Source organism: Pongo pygmaeus, chromosome 9, assembly GCF_028885625.2.
Source record: "Pongo pygmaeus isolate AG05252 chromosome 9, NHGRI_mPonPyg2-v2.0_pri, whole genome shotgun sequence".
Taxonomy (NCBI): Eukaryota; Metazoa; Chordata; class Mammalia; order Primates; family Hominidae; genus Pongo; species Pongo pygmaeus.
In genome coordinates this window covers 124,935,901-124,954,201 of record NC_072382.2, presented here as the reverse complement: position 1 = coordinate 124,954,201, position 18,301 = coordinate 124,935,901, and the positions used below count along the sequence as shown (strand labels likewise).

General features: G+C 47.8%; 1 protein-coding gene across 3 annotated transcripts in view; it reads left to right on the top strand.

The window, feature by feature from the left end:
• The first annotated feature begins 2,885 nt into the window (after positions 1–2,885).
• CLMP (CXADR like membrane protein) overlaps positions 2,886–18,301 on the top strand; it is a 126,543-nt gene continuing 111,127 nt past the window's right edge. For all 3 annotated transcript variants that reach the window (XM_063671522.1, XM_054438090.2, XM_063671521.1), the window contains exon 1: positions 2,886–3,280. In XM_063671522.1, the coding sequence (XP_063527592.1) occupies positions 3,253–3,280 (28 nt within the window). In that variant the 5' untranslated portion in view covers positions 2,886–3,252. The remainder of the gene's footprint in view (positions 3,281–18,301) is intronic.

Sequence of the window (18,301 nt, the reverse complement as noted above, 5' to 3'; positions counted from 1 at the left end):
CGCACCCAGCCCAGAGTGGGGCCCAGCACTGGTAGGGATGGGATGTGAGTTACAAACCATCCCAGAAGCACTCTCTCTGCTCTTCCTGCCCAGAGAGCCATGCCAATAGAAAAGAGGTTTCAGATTTAGAGACAGACACCTTCAGGGACTCAAAGATCCTCTTCCAAAAAATATGTGCCATATTGGCTACAAGACTTGGGGCTGGGAAAATTCAGTGCTTGTGACCCAATCTCAGTCTAATCATTTCCTGTGCTGGTGACTAATGACCTAGAGCCAAAGGCGCCTGTTACCTTTGGCTTGAGCAACTGGGTTTAAACACATATCTGCCTACACCCACACACATCTGTCTTCATGCGCACACCAGCCCTCAAGCAATAAACAGCACTGGCATTACTAAGTTCTTAAGAAAGGCCACCAGCAGTGGTGGGGTGGAGGTGGGGCTTTAAAACTTGTGCAAAAACCCCACCTCTAGAGAGAAATAAAAAGGGGGAATCTGGGTGAATAATTTTTGTACTATTTTCAACTTTTTTGTAAGCCCAAAATGTCAATTTTTTTTTTTTAATTATAAAGCAGAAACAACAAAAAAGTTACCTTCTGTATGTAGTTTTTCTGCCACCTTCTCCAGCCTTTAAGAATTACTGTTTTTGGCTGGGGATGGTGGCTCATGCCTGTAATTCCAGCACTTTGGGAGGCCGAGTCAGGTGAACTGCTTGAGCCCAGGAGTTTGAGACCAGCCTGGGCAGCACAGCGAAACCCAATCTCTACAAAAAATGCAAATATTAGCCGGGCATGATGGTGTGAGCCTGTAGTCTCAGCTACTTGGAAGGATGAGGTGGGAGGATCACTTGCACTCAGGAGGCAGAGGTTGCAGTGAACCTGGGTGACAGAGTGAGGCTCTGTCTCAAAAAAAAAAGAAAAGAAAAGAAAAAAGACGGTTTTTTCAACATATTCATTTACAAATTATAGTTGTGAATGTATCTATTTCCCCTATTAGATAATTAGTATAAAATGGAAAATAAAGTTACCTCGGAGTCAAAGAGACCTTTTAAACACTTCTCAATATAAAAAATAATATTTTTAAATATTAGAATATTAATATTGGAATAGAAGCATTTTAATATTTTGTGATCTGGGGCAAGATATTTAGGCCTCTCTAAGTTACAGTTTCCTTGTCTTCCTATTCATGCTAAGGGAGGGTGATTTTTTTCAATGACTATCCCTTAGCAGTATAATAAGAATGATATAAAAAGGTCAATAATATGATTCTGGGTCCATAGTTGGTGTTCATGACATACTCCTCCCAGATTTTTTTAAATGTCAACTTCCAAGTTCTACTCACTTTGTGTCCTCACACCTAAAAAAGCACCTGGCATAGTGTGGATGCCTAACACATCGGTATCGAAGGGGTGAGGGAGTGAGTGGAGAAATGCTGCAATTCTAAAGCAATGCTCCAGCTGATTCGCGAGCCCTAGGAACAGCCCCTGCTTTTGCAAGTCCTCTGAGTGACATTGTGAAACTTCCATAACCTCTCCAGGCCTTTGCTTTCCTAGTCTGCGAAATGGGACGGGTTTTCACTACACATTTGCATTTCATTGCAAATGTGTGACTTGGCAGCCCACCGGCCCTGGCGGGGTTCATCTTTCTTATTAAGAGCGCTGGCCCCAGCTCCCAACTTGGGCTCTGGCGAGGCCGAAGGTGAGCGATTGCGTCATCATGCCTCTGGGCAGCTGAGGGAGAAGCCCTCCAGGGACATTCAGAGACTGGGACCAGAGTTTCTGAGAGCCCTGGGCACAAGGTCAGGGCAGGAGGTCCAGGCAGCTGAGGTCTGAGCGCCACCCTCACTGCCCTTTCTTAGTCTTGCTGCCTCCCGCTGCCGCTGAGCAGAAGGGTAGTGAAGGGCAGACTCCCAGGGGCCGACCCTGGGGCGGGGCTGCTCGGCTCCGCGGAACCCACCGTCCGCCCCTGTCCGGCCGCCAGCCTGCCCTCCGCGAGCCTCCTGGGCCGGGTTCCTGGAGCCCGGGCGCGCAGGCCCTGGCACCAGGGGGATTCTGCTCCCTTTGCCTTATGTTCTTTCTGAAAGGGGGTGGTGCACATTTTGGCCAGGGCCACGTGCAGAGCACTTTGCTGCAAAGCATCTCGATAGACCTCTTTCCACGGGGCTGTGGGTCCCCTTCCCCTGGGTGCTGGCTAGCTTAGCTCTGCTCGGGATCTGAGGGAGCGCTGCTGCAAATATCGACGGTAGAAAGCGAGCGAACGCGAAAGGCCCCAGGAAAGCCAGGCCAAGGGGGGTCGCCGGCTGCCAAAGCAGGCAGTCGGTGGGGAGAGCCCTGGTCGGCCGGGCGCTGGCTGCCTTCGCGCCCACCTCCGCGCCCCGCCGTCGGCCTGGTCAGTCTGGTGGCTTCACACTAACAGAACCAGACGGGGAGGGAGAGGAGAGGCGAGAAGAGGGCAGAGGACAGAGGGGAGAGGGCATGAGGAGACGAGGAGGGAGAGGCAAGAATGCCAATAAGGAGGCCTGGAGAGGAAGAGATGGAAGAGGGAAATGCCAGATTTGTGAGAGACATGGAAGCAGAGAGAAACGACAGTAAAAAAGAAGCGAGAGAGAAGTGGAGAGAAGGACAAAGTGAGAGGAGAGCTCTAGGAACGCACAAGGCCTCGTCCACGGGCTCTCTCTCAGCCGAGGTGTCACCAATGCCTCCTGCAAAGAATCAATCCTACGCCCGGCGCCTCTCAACCCACCCGCCTCTGCACGGCCCCAGGTCTCCCCCGGCCCTCCCTGCCCGGCCAGCTCACGCTTCTCCCCGACCGGCCCCCACCGCTAACCCCAAACGCTGCGCGGGAGGGAGGGAGGGAAGGAGGGAACAGCGAGAGAGAGAGGGAGGGGCTGCGGTAGGAGGCAACCATGTGGTTCCAGCTGAATTTTTTTTTCCCTCTCTCTTTCTTCACTGCTTTTTCTTTCCAAACAGGGAAAAGTGTTCCACGAAGCGGTAGCGCCTTTCCGCCTCGCGTTTCCCTCCCTGACGCTGGTCCCGGCTCCCGTCCGGACGCCAGCTGGTGCGGCGAGCGCCGGGAGCCCATCTGCCCCCGGGGGCGCGGGGCGCGGGGCCGGCTCCCGCCCGGCACATGGCTGCAGCCACCTCGCGCGCACCCCGAGGCGCCTCGCCCAGCTCGCCCGAGGTCCGTCGGAGGCGCCCGGCCGCCCTGGAGCCAGGCAGCAGCTGAGCGGGGAAGCGCCCGCGTCCGGGGATCGGGATGTCCCTCCTCCTTCTCCTCTTGCTAGGTGAGTGCCTCTGGGAGGGCGGGAGTTTGGATGGCCGTGGGCAAACGCAGCCCTGCGTCCGGGAAAGATGCCGGTTCTGACCGGGTGTCCCTGCAGCCCCTGGAGTCAGCCGGCTTTTCCGTCCCTGCCTCCTGGCCACGGAGGAGCACATCTGGCAACGGAGAGCCGCCCAGTCGGCCATCGAGATTGTCTCGCACATCTGGGCCCTTGAACAGGCTTGGGGAACCGTTTGATGTGCAGAGTCCTCTTTAGGGCGGTGTTTAGTTTCTGGTGTATCTGGGAAAAGTGGAGCCAATTGGTGGAGGGAAGGTTTATCCAGGAATTTTTGTGCCAGGTTCCTGAGGGTGGGGGTTTTTTGTTGTTGTTTCAAACAGGCGCCTCCGAGTCTCAGATTAGAAACAGATGTGTTAAAGGGTGAGCAGAGTGGGGGATAGGCAGTGTTGGAGAGGAAAGGGGAGAGGGGAAAAGGGCAGGGCCCAAGGAGCACCAGGAAGATGCAAATGCCCCAAGTCACACAGGGAAGGAAGGAAAAGGGGAAAGGGGAAGGGTTCGGAAGGAGAGAGAAAAAGAGAACAAGAATGTAAAACAGAAGAGCAAGGCTAGGGGAGACCGAGCACAGAGAGTGAAGAAGACTTGGAAAAAACGGAGCAGAGGAACCAGAACAGAGGGAAATAGAGCAAGCACCACTTTTTCCTGAAACAGGCTCCAGAGCAAAGGGAAGAGTTCTCCTGAACGTCCCTTCCTGGGATTCCCCAGGCAGGACTCTTGGGGCCTCAGAGGCCCTTAGGCAGAGGCAGGTTTGCAGGAGAGGACATCAGGGATATGGGTGGTAGGAGCCCACCGGAGTGACTGGGAATGTCTGAGGGGCCAGGGCAGGAAAGGCAGGCAGGGAGAGCCAAGGGCACGTTATACTATGCACCCTGAAGCATGGGATCCACTGCAGACAGGCCCCACAGTTAGCTGGAGATCAGAAAATCAAAGAGCCAGCCAGTGGTCAAGAGTGAGCACTACCCTGAACACCAGGCCACAGGAAAACTGGTCCGGGTTTTGAACTGACTAACTGGGTGGCCTCAGACAACTTACTCCTTATCCAGGGCTTCCACGTCTTTAGCTCTGGAAAGAGAATACTAGATGGTTCCTAAGTCCCTTCTAGCCTACAACACCAGAGGTTTGAACGAGGCTGGTGTCTAGAAGAACCACCAAACCCTGAAATATGTGGTTAGAGTTCTCTGTCTTTTTTGAAACTTTACAAACCAATTAGACTATATGCATACCCATCTCGGCCAGCCTCAGGCTGATAATCACTCAAGTTAGAGAAATGAAAAGGTGGGCTGAGCCAAACTATTGCTCAAGTAAGGCAGGTGGGGAGGGGTTATTTTCTAAACTCTTTTAGACTTAACCAAATATTGCAATACTCTTCTTGTGCACATCTGGCGCAGCTGGATGGCACCTTGATTCCCTTTACTGGACTCTACCACTGGGTTACCAATCACTAGATATTTAGTAGAATGAAACTTCAGAGCTCCCTTATTAAAAACAGCTAATAGTCCTTGTTATACGAACACTTTATATGTACCATCTTGGTAATTCATTTGTTCTTCACAACAAGCCTATTGGCTGCCCAGCCATCCTTGTTGGCTACCCTCATGTTACAGATGAAGAAACCAAGCTGTAAAAAGGCCAGGTAACTTGCTCAAGGCCACACACTCATAATTAGGAGAGATGGAATTTGAGCGCAGGCTGCCTGCTTCCAGTGAAAGCTTGCTAAAGCGCATTGCTTTACAGCCTCCTGTGGCTGCAGAGATTCTCAAAGCGCTTACCCTCTACCACACCTGGCTGGCTGTTCGATCTCACCATCCTCTTCATGGAATGTAAGATGTCAGCGTGACCTATAGGAGAGAGGGCTGGGAAAGGGAAAAAAAATTCGCACTTTTTGAGCACCTGTCCTTATTTAAGAAATGGTTTGGAGCCATGTAATGCTCAGACACTGTTCAGCAAAGCCAGAAAGAAAACACACCAAGTTGTCTGAATCCTGAAATCATCATACTGGTCCTTTAAAGGGGCAGTTCCAGGGCTGCTTCTGATCATGGCTGGCATGGTTTTTGGCCTGTCTTTTTCTAAAGATTGCACAGTATCAAACAGGGGCTGGGAGGGTGAAGAGTGTTCATTGTCTGAACTGTGGGACAGTTGACTTCATGTTTCCTGGACCTGCCAATGAGTGAGGTCAAATAACCCACCTGTCTGATGTGAATGAACAAGGAGTGCTCTGAGCCTCACGGAGAAGAGAGAAGGGGCTCTGGCTCAGCCCTTCTTCTGACCCACTATCCTGCCCCACTCCCGTAATGTTCCGGTCCTCATTGTGCCGCCTTAACTTCTCTCCTGGATGACTATAGTAGCTGCCACATTCCTGTCCTGCCTGTCCTCTCTCCTCCATCCTGCACACTGCTACCCGAGTAACCCTGTGAGGCCGCTGGTAGAATGCACGAAGCTGGGACTTAAGAGTCTGGCAACCTCTCCGGTTCTTGTTCTGACTCCCTTGTCTGTGCACAGGGGTGGGGGAATGTTCAATTCAAAATTTCTATAATTCTATGGTTTTTCTCCCTTCTTCGAAAAACCTTTAGTAGTCTCATTGCTTTTAGTGTTGAGTATAAACACTTCATTCTGACATCAAAGACTTTACATAATGTCATTCGCAGCTCTAGCTCTTCCTCTACTCACCCCCAGATACTCGGTAGGGAACCTGAATTACTTCATGTGCCCAAAACATGTCCCATGCTTCTTTCTAATTCTATGCTTTTGTTTATGATAATCCCCCCACCAAAACTGCCTCCTTATTTCCTGCCCCTGCAGATCAAAATCATGTTCATTCTCCAAGTCTCACCTCAAATGCCACTTCCTCCATACACCTGTCCATGGTTTCACCAGCTGAATATACTTTTTTTTTTTTGAGTAGTCTATTTGGCCTTTGAATCCCAATAGCCTTCCTCTAATGCTACTTTGTATTATGGTGTTCCAAAGGCTTATCTAACCCCCATTAGAATGGAAGCTCCATGAAGGCAGGGACAGTGTCTCATTCACCTCTGAACCACGTTCAGTAACTTGCATAAACACTTGTGAACTATTTGTTAAGAGATAACTGGGTTTTTGAAATATTTGAAATGTTTAAATTCAAGAGAGGTGAAAAATTTGAAAGATCACTAACCTTTGACTGCGGGATAACCCAATAGCAAGGAGCCCAGTTTTAATTCAGCTTGCTTTGAGCTTCCTTGTCTATTAATGCAAATAGGACCAGTCCTATTTTTAAAAAATTCTACAAAGAACATTACAGGGATAGGGACCAGATAATATATTTGTCATACAAATGTATTTTGTTATATCGTGTGTGCTAGTACCGGATTAAAAATAGACTTATCTGTTGAAACTTCTGCCAGGATGGGGAAGGAGCCTGGTTTCGCAGAAAGTGTGTTTGAAGAAGGCAAGAACGCATAGTCCATTGGTCTATAAGATAATGACAGGCCTCAGGAGGATTCCATGTCCTACCCTTATGTCCCCACTTTAATGGTGATGGTCATAATAATGATATATTCCCTGTAGGCATATATCTAGTCACACCCTATTTTTGTCTTGTGCTCATCTGGGCAGGGTACACATGAGTATTATTTCATGAATGTTTCTAGTGATGATGGATATTTTTTAAAGGTAGAGTCAAAGATTGCCAGAACTGGAGGAAAACTAAGAGACTGTTTAAATCAATGGTTCTTAAAATTTTGAGTCCCAGACCTTTTGTAGAATCTGATGAAAATCACAAAACCACTTCCTAGAAAATCACAAAACCACTTCTTAGAAAAAGACATGTATACATCAGATTTGCCAATAATATATAAGACCTCACTGAGACCTCCTGATACTTTTCCTTGGAACCCAAGTTAATCTTTGATCTAAACCTATGCCTTCTTTTAGGATGAAGAAGAAACCAAAGTTCAGAGAGGTTTGGCTAAGGTTATACAGCTAGCTTAGTAGAAGGGCCAAGACTGGAACCCGAATTCCATGATCCTATTACACATTTTTGAAATAGAAAAATGTCTCTCCTTCCTTTTCAGCTCATGTACTTAAGCTTCAAGATCACAGCTGCTCTTGTGATGCTTCAGTTAAGTGAGCTAAATGCTGAATAATTGGCATTGGTTTTTATTATATGAGAAATTGCCTGAAAAATCAGGCAGGCATCATAACATTTCAATTTTGCCAACATAACTGGAAGTCCTAGGAACTCTGCAGTGTCATGTATGTCTGGTGTATTCAGGAGAAAGGAATTAATACTCAAAGTCCCAAAGATGTGGGTGTATGTGTACGAGGAACAGGACTGGAAATCAATAGCTTTAGCTCCTTAATCATTTTTCTGGGTGAGCCTAGGAAAATCATACCACTCTGAGCCTTAGTTTTCTCCTTTGTAAAATGAAAATATGAGATTAAGGTTATCTCTAAGTTTCCTTATACCAACAACATTCTCTGAGTTTTTTTTTTTAATTCTGAGAATTTTCTGGCTGGTCCAGATGTGGTTGTGATCAGGAACAGATGGGTGTTACCATGCTTATTGATTTTTTCAGGCACTGTTCACTCATGGCAATTGGTAGCACATGATGATAAACCAAGAAGGGTCGACGAACTAATTGGAAGAGAACAGTAGTAATCTCCATCCTGGAACTGCCCTGCGGCACTGTTAGCCATGGAGCACCACTCAGGTTCAGGGTGATGGCCCGATCCCCCCACCCAGGAAGTTCAGTAACTGAAATACTCACCAAAAGGACCTCATCTTAAGCAGGGTTACCTACAGAACAGCCTCAAGCATGGACACCTAGGATAGACTTCAGTGCAGAGGGGCTACGGTATAAAACTATTTGTAAGCAGAAGCTTTTTTTTTTTTTTTTTTTGAGACAGAGTCTTGCTCTGTCACCTAGGCTAGAGTGCAGTGGCACAATCTCCATTCACTGCAACCCCCGCCTTCCAAGTTCAAGCGATTCTCCTGCCTCAGCCTCCTGAGTAGCTGGGATTACAGGCGCCCACCACCACGCCCAGCTAATTTTTTGTATTTTTAATAGAGATGGGGTTTCACCATGTTGGCCAGGCTGGTCTCGAATTCCTGACCTCAAGTGATCATCAGCCTCCCAAAGTGCTGGGATTACAGGCATGATCCACTGCGCCTGGCCATTTTCTTCTACTTTTAAAATTAAGGCATAATGTGCATATAAAGCATACCTAGTAAATGTACAGCTTAATGGATTCCTTGCCTAGATTTGAACTTGGGGTTGGATTTGAAATATGAAATGTATATTACCAGCCCACTTGTAGTACTCTGAGAGGGGATTATATGGGCAGGAATATTATGACAGTATAATCAATTTCTAACATTTGTACAAGGTTTAGTAGTTTACGAAGTATATTAACATACCTTATCTCACCTCAAATCACTCTTTGAGAGTATTATTATTACTCAATTTCACAGATACATAAATGGAGGCTCAGAGAAGTAAAGTGAGCTTCTTTCTCTAGAATACACTGTGAATAAACAGCTGAGCTAGGACACCAACCCAGGACTTTGGATTCCAAAAACCGTGTGTTTTCCACTTACCAGGAGACACATGGTTATTCTGAAATCAAGGCTCTGTGTTACTAAGAAGGGTGGATCAGGCTGAAGCAGAGGCTTCATCTTTAAACCCCAAAGTGGAAAGTTCTGCCGAATGTTTATTACCCATCCCCTTCCCCCACTCCATTCCAATGGTTAAGAAATGTGTTTGGATGACTATTGTTTATAACTGAGAACTACTTCTACATACATCGTGTATGGATTACTAGTGTTCCTTCTAATACATCAGAAGACCCTTCTAAGTGTCCAAGAGGTCAGATGCTTTGGGGTCAGATGCATGAGCTTCCCTTGCTAGCACTATCCTGAGACTGTGGATGATGAGGTTTATGGATTGGGTATGACTCACCTCATATGTTGCTTTTTCTACTTAAAGTCCTGTTTTCAGCAGTTCTGACTTACTTGTTTCCTAAAGAAAGAATGCAAACCATAGCTTCCTCCCCTTCAAGTTCTGGTTATCTGAATGTCTGGATACTGGAAAAATAAAAGTTTATTTCCTTTGGCACCATACAGACCAAAATGGGGAAGAATGCCGAAATGAAACCTTTATTTTGTTAGCAGCAGTCAGTTGGGTCACTGTGTGTGGAGCCTCAGCCAAAGCCTGGCAGTGATAAGACTGAATGCTGCTTTGTTTCAAGAGCAGGCAGGGGAGAAAGCTGTTTCCTTTGTGCCCATACTGAGAAGAGAAAATGGGCAACTATCTTCAGAATAGTCCCTCAGTGGGTGTGGAATATTGGGGGTTTTTGTAAAGAGGGGCAGCAAGGGGGATGTGGAAAGTTCAGGTCACAAACGGTGGCAGAGGAGAACAAAGGAGAGGAGGAGGAAGAGGAGGAAGAAGAGGAGGAAGAGGAGGAGGAAGGCACAGAGACTGTAGAGGATGAAAAAGCTAAGCTAAGCTGACCTCCCGGTGTTTACAGAGCAGGCTCTGAGCATGCTGTATTTCACGGATGGTGGGAGCAGCTCACTGATGTCCCTTTTGAGATCTTCTTTAGGGCTTACATCCAAGCTGTAACATTTCCTACTTCAGGCACACGCTGTCTCACACAAAACAATTACAGAGCAGGTGCGCCTGCCAGAGTTCGGGCCCCTTGCTGGGCTCTGAGACCCCGATCATACAAAAGATACCCTTTCTACCTTCTAAGAATTCAGCTCAGTGGGAGAGATGTATTCACAAACAAGGAATGTCAGATACATGAGGAGGCTATTTTGGAGGAAAGTACCAAGGATTCTAGCAGTCCCAAAGAGGAAGCTGCTTCATTATGTGCTGGCTGCTGTGTATTTCTTCTCATGCAGGTCTTCAGGGACTGTGTCTGATACTCCTGTGCCCCTCACAGCACTTGTTCATTATTGAGATCGCGCTAAATAAGCAGTCGGTGGGTTGATGGATCACCCATCAGCATCAGAAATGAGCAGAATTAATCAGTGCATCCTTGGCATTCAGCCAGGAGCTTCCTGGAGAAATTGAGACTCCCACTGTCCTTGCCTATTGAAGGTTATGGTCTCATTCTTCATCACAACCTGCCAGTGACACAGTTACCTCTAAGTCCTCATCCCTCATGGGATGTTTTCTAAAAAAAAGAAAGAAAAAAAATGTATCTGTGAATCTGGATCTCTTAATTAAGAATGGCCATCTACTCACCCCAGGTTTGTATCTTATTACTCCACATGGAAAATGAATAGGATCAAGCCAAAGAGGAATTTTTCTGTTCCAGGAGAAATTCATTGTACTAAGCAGAGACTCGGCCCCAACATAGTCATACTTCTTTTCTTGGTGGGGGAGGAAAGAGGGAAAAATGAAATCCCTGAGAGGGAAATTGCTTTGTGACTTCGTTGTTTAAATTTAGGCTTGGGTTTGTGGGGATCGTTCAGACTTAAAGCAATAAGCCTTCTAACCCAACCTCTGTCACTTCTCATTACTTCCAATGACAGTTCCAATTATTTCCAATCACTCTTCAAGGGAACAGCAGGGAAGGTGCACATGCTTCCATGTAGACCAGGCGTGGAGCAACCGCTGTAAGAATTGGCCCCTGGGGTCCCCAGACCCTGCTGGAAGCCAGGCTTGTCTACTTGAAAATTGTGTGACCTTGGGCAAGTTACTTCACCTCCCTAACCTTAGGTTTCTCATCAGCCACTGCATCTAGTAACAATGTCATAGAGGTTTTTTTGTGAAAATTACATGAGGTGATGCATAAGAGTTTTAACGCTCTGCTTGGTATGTAATAAATAGTAAATGAATGTCTATTGTTATTATCATGAGTTTCCTTTCTGGGGGAGGGTCAGTTCATGGGTATTTGGAGGGTCTGCTTGAAGTCAGCGACCACCAGGCCATCAGCACCAGCATTTGGGGCTTCATCCACTGTAGTTCCTCACCCTATAGGCGAGTCCCTAGTGTCCTTTAGGGAATATTGCCCTGCTCCAGGTCCACAACAGGCTCACAGATTCTGGCCAGGCTCTGGCTCACGCCTGTAATCCCAGCACTTTGGGAGGCCGAGGCGGGTGGATCACTGGAGGTCAGGAGTTCGAGACCAGCCTGGCCAACATGGCGAAACCCTGTCTCTACCAAAAATATAAAAATGAGCTGGGCGTGGTGACGCACACCTGTAATCCCAGCTACTCGGGAGCCTGAGGCAGGAGAATCATTCGAACCTGGGAGGCGGAGGTTGCAGCAGTGAGTTGAGATCATGCCACTGCACTCTAGCCTCTGGGTGACAGAGTGAGACACCATCTCAAAAAAAAAAAAAAAAAAGGCTCACAGATTGTGCCCCAACTCTCCACAGCTGCTCTGGGAGAGCAACTTTTTGTGTTATTTAGCCCTAGGCAAGAGGTGCCCTTCTATGCTGCTTGGCATATCACAGCTGTGAGTCTTCTTTTCCTGGGTTCTACCCTCTTGACTCATGCCCCCGAGTGCCTGTGCCAACTTAGGCTGCCCCAGCCTGGGCTTATAACTGGTTGGTTCGTTTCTGCTTTCAGTGTTAAGTAATGTTTAACTGAGCAAGTACTATGGACTAGGCATTGTGCTAGGGACTTCCAGACAAGTGATTTCTTATATTCTTAAACAATCTGTGAGATTGGTATTATTGTCCCTATATTACAGGATACAAAAGTGAGACATAAGAGGTAAGGTATTCCATCCTAGGCTATACAGCTTGAATAGAGCGAAACAGCAGACGTGAGCAGAGTTTGCCCTCTTCAGCACTGATCTGGGAAGCAGGCATGACGAGGCAACCAGGTCAAATAGGTACAGTGACACACAGACAGACAGGAGGCCACTGGGAGGCCTGGTCTGTGGGGGCTTGGCCTAACGAGGAGCTTCAAGTTCCTCATCCCCAGTTTCCAGGCAGTCATTTGTCCTGATCAAAATTAGACTCCAATGAGCCCCACACCAAAATTCAAGATGTGTTGAATTATGTTTCCTTTTTAAATAGGAGGAAAGGAAAACCTCAAGGTGAGAAGAAACTGACCTGAACAGCAAAGTGCGATTTTTCTCCTCATTAAAGAGGGCTAAACTGGTGTCCCAGATTCCTGCGAGCCTAGAATTCCCACTCTGAATGAAGTCCTGGGCCAGGCAGGCAGAGTCCGGGTTTTCAGCGGAGGCCTGGTCCCCATCTGCCTTCCCCTGGGGGAGCTCTACCCCACTCCACTCCCACCAATAGCGAAGGGCAGCCGGCTCCCACCTTGCCTCCGCTCCATCCCCAGGGAGTGGAGGCCGGAAACGAGGCCACCTCTCCGCAGCCTCCTTCTCTGCTCCACTGCCTCTCACACCCTGTTCCTGGAGCCCTGCAGCTTCCCAAGCCCTGAGGAATGCAGGTGACCATCCCCACATGCTGCTGCCTCAGCCTGACCTTCTTCCTGCTCTCTCACTCTCTGTCCTCTGGTGCCAAATTGGCCTGCTCTCAGATCTGGCACTTAACAAGACAGACAGAGAACAAAGATCACCGTGAACTCCGTCAAGCTCATCTTTCCTGTATTGCCCCTTTTCCTCTCTCTCTCCCTCCCCCACTCTCCCAGATTCTCACTCCACAACCTCTGCGAGGCACCCACTCCTGAAAGCCTTTGCTCTCCTCAGCCTAAGCTAATAGTGGTGCTTTGTCCCCTGGTCCCCCACCCTGTTCTTGAAGACCTCCACACTGTTGCCTTCCATCCCCTGTGACCAGCCACCTCTTCACCGCTTCTGCCCTGACCAGCTCCCTCCCATCCGCCGCCTCATCTACAGAGGCTTTCCTCACTCTCCAGACACAGAGCTGTGCTCGCCCCTCTCAGCCCCCAGAGCACCTTGTCCACACCTTTAGAATAGTTTGTGGCATGTTATGGTACAGTTTGGGGTTCTCTGTCTTTCCTGGTGACTGTGAGCAGGGAACAGTGTCGTATTGTCAGGAATACCAAGCCCAGTGAGCAGCTGGCACATGTTAGATTCTTGCCAAATGAATGAATGAGGGAACAAACAAATGTATGAATGCATGTAAAATCCCCTTCCAGGAGAAGGTTGGCTGATTCACTTTTCACTTAGTAATTTTCAGGACATGTGGCCTCTCCTTTCAGCTTTAGTTTGAACTTTAGCCTTATTAGTGGTCAAAGCCCTTCCAGCAATGTTGACTGACTCCTTCTCTGGCCCTTTTAGGTCCTCTGCAGAGAATGGCAAGAGTCGTGTATGGGCTCTGAGCCAATTCAGGAGCTCCTTCCGTGGTGCATAGAGTTTAAGGCCCTCTTCCTCTCCTTTCCTCTTTTGCTTCCGCCTCGCCAGGTTCACCCTGCTCATCACTAACCTTGCCTGGGTATCACTGAGGCAGCATGAGCAGAAGAAACACAAGTCAGCTAATGAGCACAGAAAATTTTGGTGGGATTTTAAAAATATTATTTCGGCTGGGCATGGTGGCTCATGCCTGTAATTCCTGCATTTGGGAGGCCAAGGCGGGAGGATCACCTGAGGTCAGGGAGTTCGAGACCAGCCTGGCCAACATGGTGAAACCCCGTCTCTACTAAAAATACAAAAATTAGCCGGGCGTGGTGGCACGTGCCTGTAATCCCAGCTACTCGGGAGGCTGAGGCAGGAGAATCACTTGAACCTGGGAGGCGAGGTTGCAGTGAGCTGAGATCACACCACTGCACTCTAACCTGGGCGACAGAGCAAAATTAATCAAAAAAAGTAATAATTAATTGATTAATTAAAATATGATTTCTAGGCTAAGTGCTTGTCCATATGTTAGCACATTTAATCTTCAAGATAACATTGTGAGACAGATGACAGCCTTCATTTTGCAGATGAGGATCAGAGAGGTTAAGAAATTTTTCTGGTGTTACCACAGCCAGTTAGTCAAATCAAAACTCGAAGCCAGGTCTTCTGGCTCCTGATTCATTACTCATCCTACTGCCCCACATGACCAGGAGCCCCATTATGAATGGCAGCCGCACCCCACCGCACTCAGCAGGGCTCTGTGCTGGCTTATGGCTTCTGTGTCTCATCCCCACCCCAGCGCATCGGGTGGGCATTCAGTGAGCTTTCCCTGAAAGATGGTTGCCAGGTAAGGCTGTCTTCTCTGGGAAGCCTTGAGATTTTTTTCGTGCATATGGTGACCAACCATCCTGTTTGCCCATGTTCTGTGTGTTTCTCAGGACATAGAATGCAGGATTCTCAGTGCTAAAACTGGGACAGTCCCAAGAAAGTCATTTAATTGGTCACCCTAGTAGTAGAGTATCTCGCTACTCACAAACAGTGACCCTCAGGCCAGGTGCAGTGGCTCACACCTGTAATTCCAGCACTTTGGGAGGCCAAGGTAGGTGAATCACTTGAGGTCAGGAGTTCGAGACCAGTCTGGCCAACATGGTGAAACCCCGTCTTTACTAAAAATACAAAAATTAGCCAGGCATGATGGCGGGCGCCTGTAATCCCAGCTACTCAGGAGGCTGAGGCAGGAGAATCGCTTGAACCCGGGAGATGGAGGTTGCAGTGAGCTGAGATCCTACCACGGCACTCCATCCTGGGCAACAGAGCAAGATTCTGTCAAACAAACAAAAAAAAAACACTGAGCCTCAGACTAGCAGCAGTGGTTTCACCTGGGAGCTTGTTGGAAATGCAGAATCTCAGACCCACTCACCCCAGACCCACTGAACCAGAATGCACATTTTAGCAAGATCCCCATGGAAAGGAAAAAACTTTATAGAAGAACAAGTACTGAAGGCACATTTGACAGAAGTTATGGAAATGAAGATTCATACCTGAATCATCTGACCTGAGAGAGGTGACATCCTCACTTTTCTAAGCTTGCATTTTATATGTTATGGCTTTGCTATATACCTCAGGTGATGCACATTGGCACAAAAGACTTAGGTTTATAAACTGAGGAAGAAAGGAGTTAAGGGTCCACATTCAGTCCAAGTGGAATGAAAGGCTGGAGGGTGTGTGAGTGCTGGGTGAGGGTGTGTGGGCATCGTTATTTCACGGTTAAGCCTTTCTTGCGTCTTTGAAATGATGATGTTCTTACGAAGGACTTGGACTTTTCTGGATTCACTGGCCTACACCCTTTTGCCGAGGTCGGGCTGGAGTGTCATAGTGGACAGCAAATAAACCAGACTGTGTGTGAGGACAGCAGTAGCCTGTGTTCTTGGGCCTGAGGATTCAGAAAGGGAAATAAACACCCAGAGGGTAAAGCATATAACAGGAACCACGCTTGGTGAAGAGTAGACCCTCAGTAGTTAAAATTGAAGAAATAATTAGGCCACCAAAGAGGTATTCCAAGACTACATGTTTTCCTGTTTGATGCCTGGCTCTGAATCTAGGTCTCATTTTCACCCTGCCCAAGGAGAGATCAGAAGGGAAAATTTGTAGGTCCCTTCCCTGCTGCAAGAGTCTAACCCAGATTTGGAAATGAGTTATTCACGGTTCCCCAGCCTGTCCTACCCTGTGTGATGACCTCGCCTGGACGGAAACAGAAGTGATGGAATCTGTGCTCCAGGTGAGAAAGTGGTTGGCCAGCTCTTCACAGGATGCTTCACCAACTTCTCTAGGGTCTTGGCTTATCTCAAAGCAAACCTGGGTCAGAGCAGTTGTTCGGTCTTTTAAATTGGTGCTGTGTGTCATCCTGGGTCAAAGTCATTGTAAAAGTCTTTAAATGGGTGCTGAGTGTCATCTTTTGTTAATGTTTTTGTTCTAAAACCAGACTGTCAGATGTTAAAATAACAGGCACCAAGCAAGGTAGGAAAAGACATTTGTATTTCTAGGATTGCGGAGCAGCCTTGAACTAAAAGAAGCATAACCCACATTTGTCGACTTTCTCTCTATTCCAAGTCACATGCCCAGTAGGGAGCCCAAAATAAGGGCAGCCCAGGGGAGGGAATGACAGGCAGGCCTGGAAATGAATGTGTTCATCCGTTCAGTTGGAGCTGTTTCAGACAAAGCTGATTTCTGCTGTGATATTAATCCCACCCAGACAACAAGAAATCAAACTGTCACTTTTCTCAGAATGGGGTGAAATGTTTCTGACCTAGGTTTGGTTTTATAACAATTTCTTCTGTGTGTGTTGTTTTCCCTGGTATCTCGAAGGGCTAGTTGGGGGTGGATCTTAGAAGAAAACACAGATTTCACTTACAGGGCAACTCCCTTGCCTGGTACTGTGAGTGGAGATAGTGCCGTACATGACCCGAGAGCTTGGTCGGGGAGCAGATTGACAGAGGAGAGAAACTGGGGAACAAAGTAGGACAGAATGGAATTCATTGCCAAAATGTTTGGTACAGATAATAAGTGAAACAAAAGTTTTGGGAAAAGATAGTAAGGGAGATGGAAGAACTTAACTTCAGCTCACAGTGGAGCAAGAATACCTACCATGAGGTGAAAGCAATCGCTTGAGGGCATTGCATTGGGGTGAGCCAGGGCAAGAGCTGCAGAAAGCCTGGGACCTAGGAAGAGAGCAGGAGAAAGGACACGTGGGGATGAGGTGGAGACAGTTGTGAAATTGTTCAGTCTCACTCTGGAAACAGAACACATTCATAGTTTATAGGCCAATTTGGAGACCTCCTCAGGCTGTGTGGCGGTGTTGGGAAGTGACTGAGCAACTCACCTCTGGGTCTCAGATTTCACCCTGCTGGAGGAAAGACTGGAAGGGAGAAGATGTAGGTTCCCTCTCTGCTGCAGAGGTCACGCTGTGTGGTATTCCTTTGTGGGGAGCCATAGACTGGATTGCGCATTGTTCTTTCCCCTGCAGGCAGCGTGAGCTGATGCTCTTGACACTGAGGTTGGAGGCAGAGACCCTCTCACAGGCACACACCCCGGGCCCCCAGTCTGCTTCCCGCTGCTGGCTCTGCCCCCAATGCTGTCCTATCAGTAAGAATAGAGACCTTCTCTCCAGGCATCTAGCTTCCCACACAGTCTGACTCTGCCCAAGCCTCTGCCCTTGAAGATGCCAAAGTGGTTTCTGTCTCGGAGTCTTTGCGCTTGTTTTTCCCTTGCCCAGGAATGCTCTTTCCCCAGATGGCTGCGAGGCTGGCTCCTTGCCTTTCAGGTTTCAGTGCAAACACCACCTCAGTGAGCGCTTTCCTGAAACCCTCTCTCACCCCTGCCCTAGCTAACAAGGGCCTCTGCCTAGTCACTATCACTTTGACCTGTTATATTTTCTCCCTAACACTTATCACTGTCTTTTTTTTTTTTTTTTTTTTTACTCCTATGCATTTCTGGTTTTGTCTATTCGGGCTGCTTAACAAATTACTATAGCCTGGGTGACTTATAAACAACAGAAATTTATTCCTCACAGTTCTGGAGGTTGGGAAGTCCAAGAGCAAGGCACAACAGATTAGGTGTCTGGTGAGGGCCTGCTTCCTCGTTCATAGAGAGCCACGTGGTGGAAGAGGTAAGGCAGCTCTCTGGGGCTTCGTTTCTAAGGCTCTGCTCTCATGACCTAATCAGTCCCCAAGGCCCCACCTCCAAATACCAGCACCTTGAGGGTTAGGATTTCAACATATGAGCTTTGTGGGAAACACACACGTTAGACCGAATGTGCCAATGTACTTGTTTACTGCCTGTCTCTTCAATAGCCAAGACTTCGTCCATATCATTTACTTCGTTTACTTCTGCATCCTTAGTGCTTAGGACAGTGCCTGACACAGAGATGCTCATGTACTCACTGAAGGTTACACAGCTGGTAAGCAATGAAGTCTGAATTTGAACCCAGGCAGTCTGACTTTAGAGCTGGTGCCATAAATTAATGCTATTCAAGCCATCTAAGCCCCTGTTTCTCAGAGTTTTAGAATTTACCTGGGGATCTTGTTAAAAATGCAAGTTCTGATTTAAGTCTAGGGTGGGGCCTAGGACTCTGGATTTCCAATAAGTTCCTAGCCAGTGTTGCTGGTCCATGGAAAATGCCTCTCAGGAAGAAAGGGAGGGAGGGAAGGAGAGA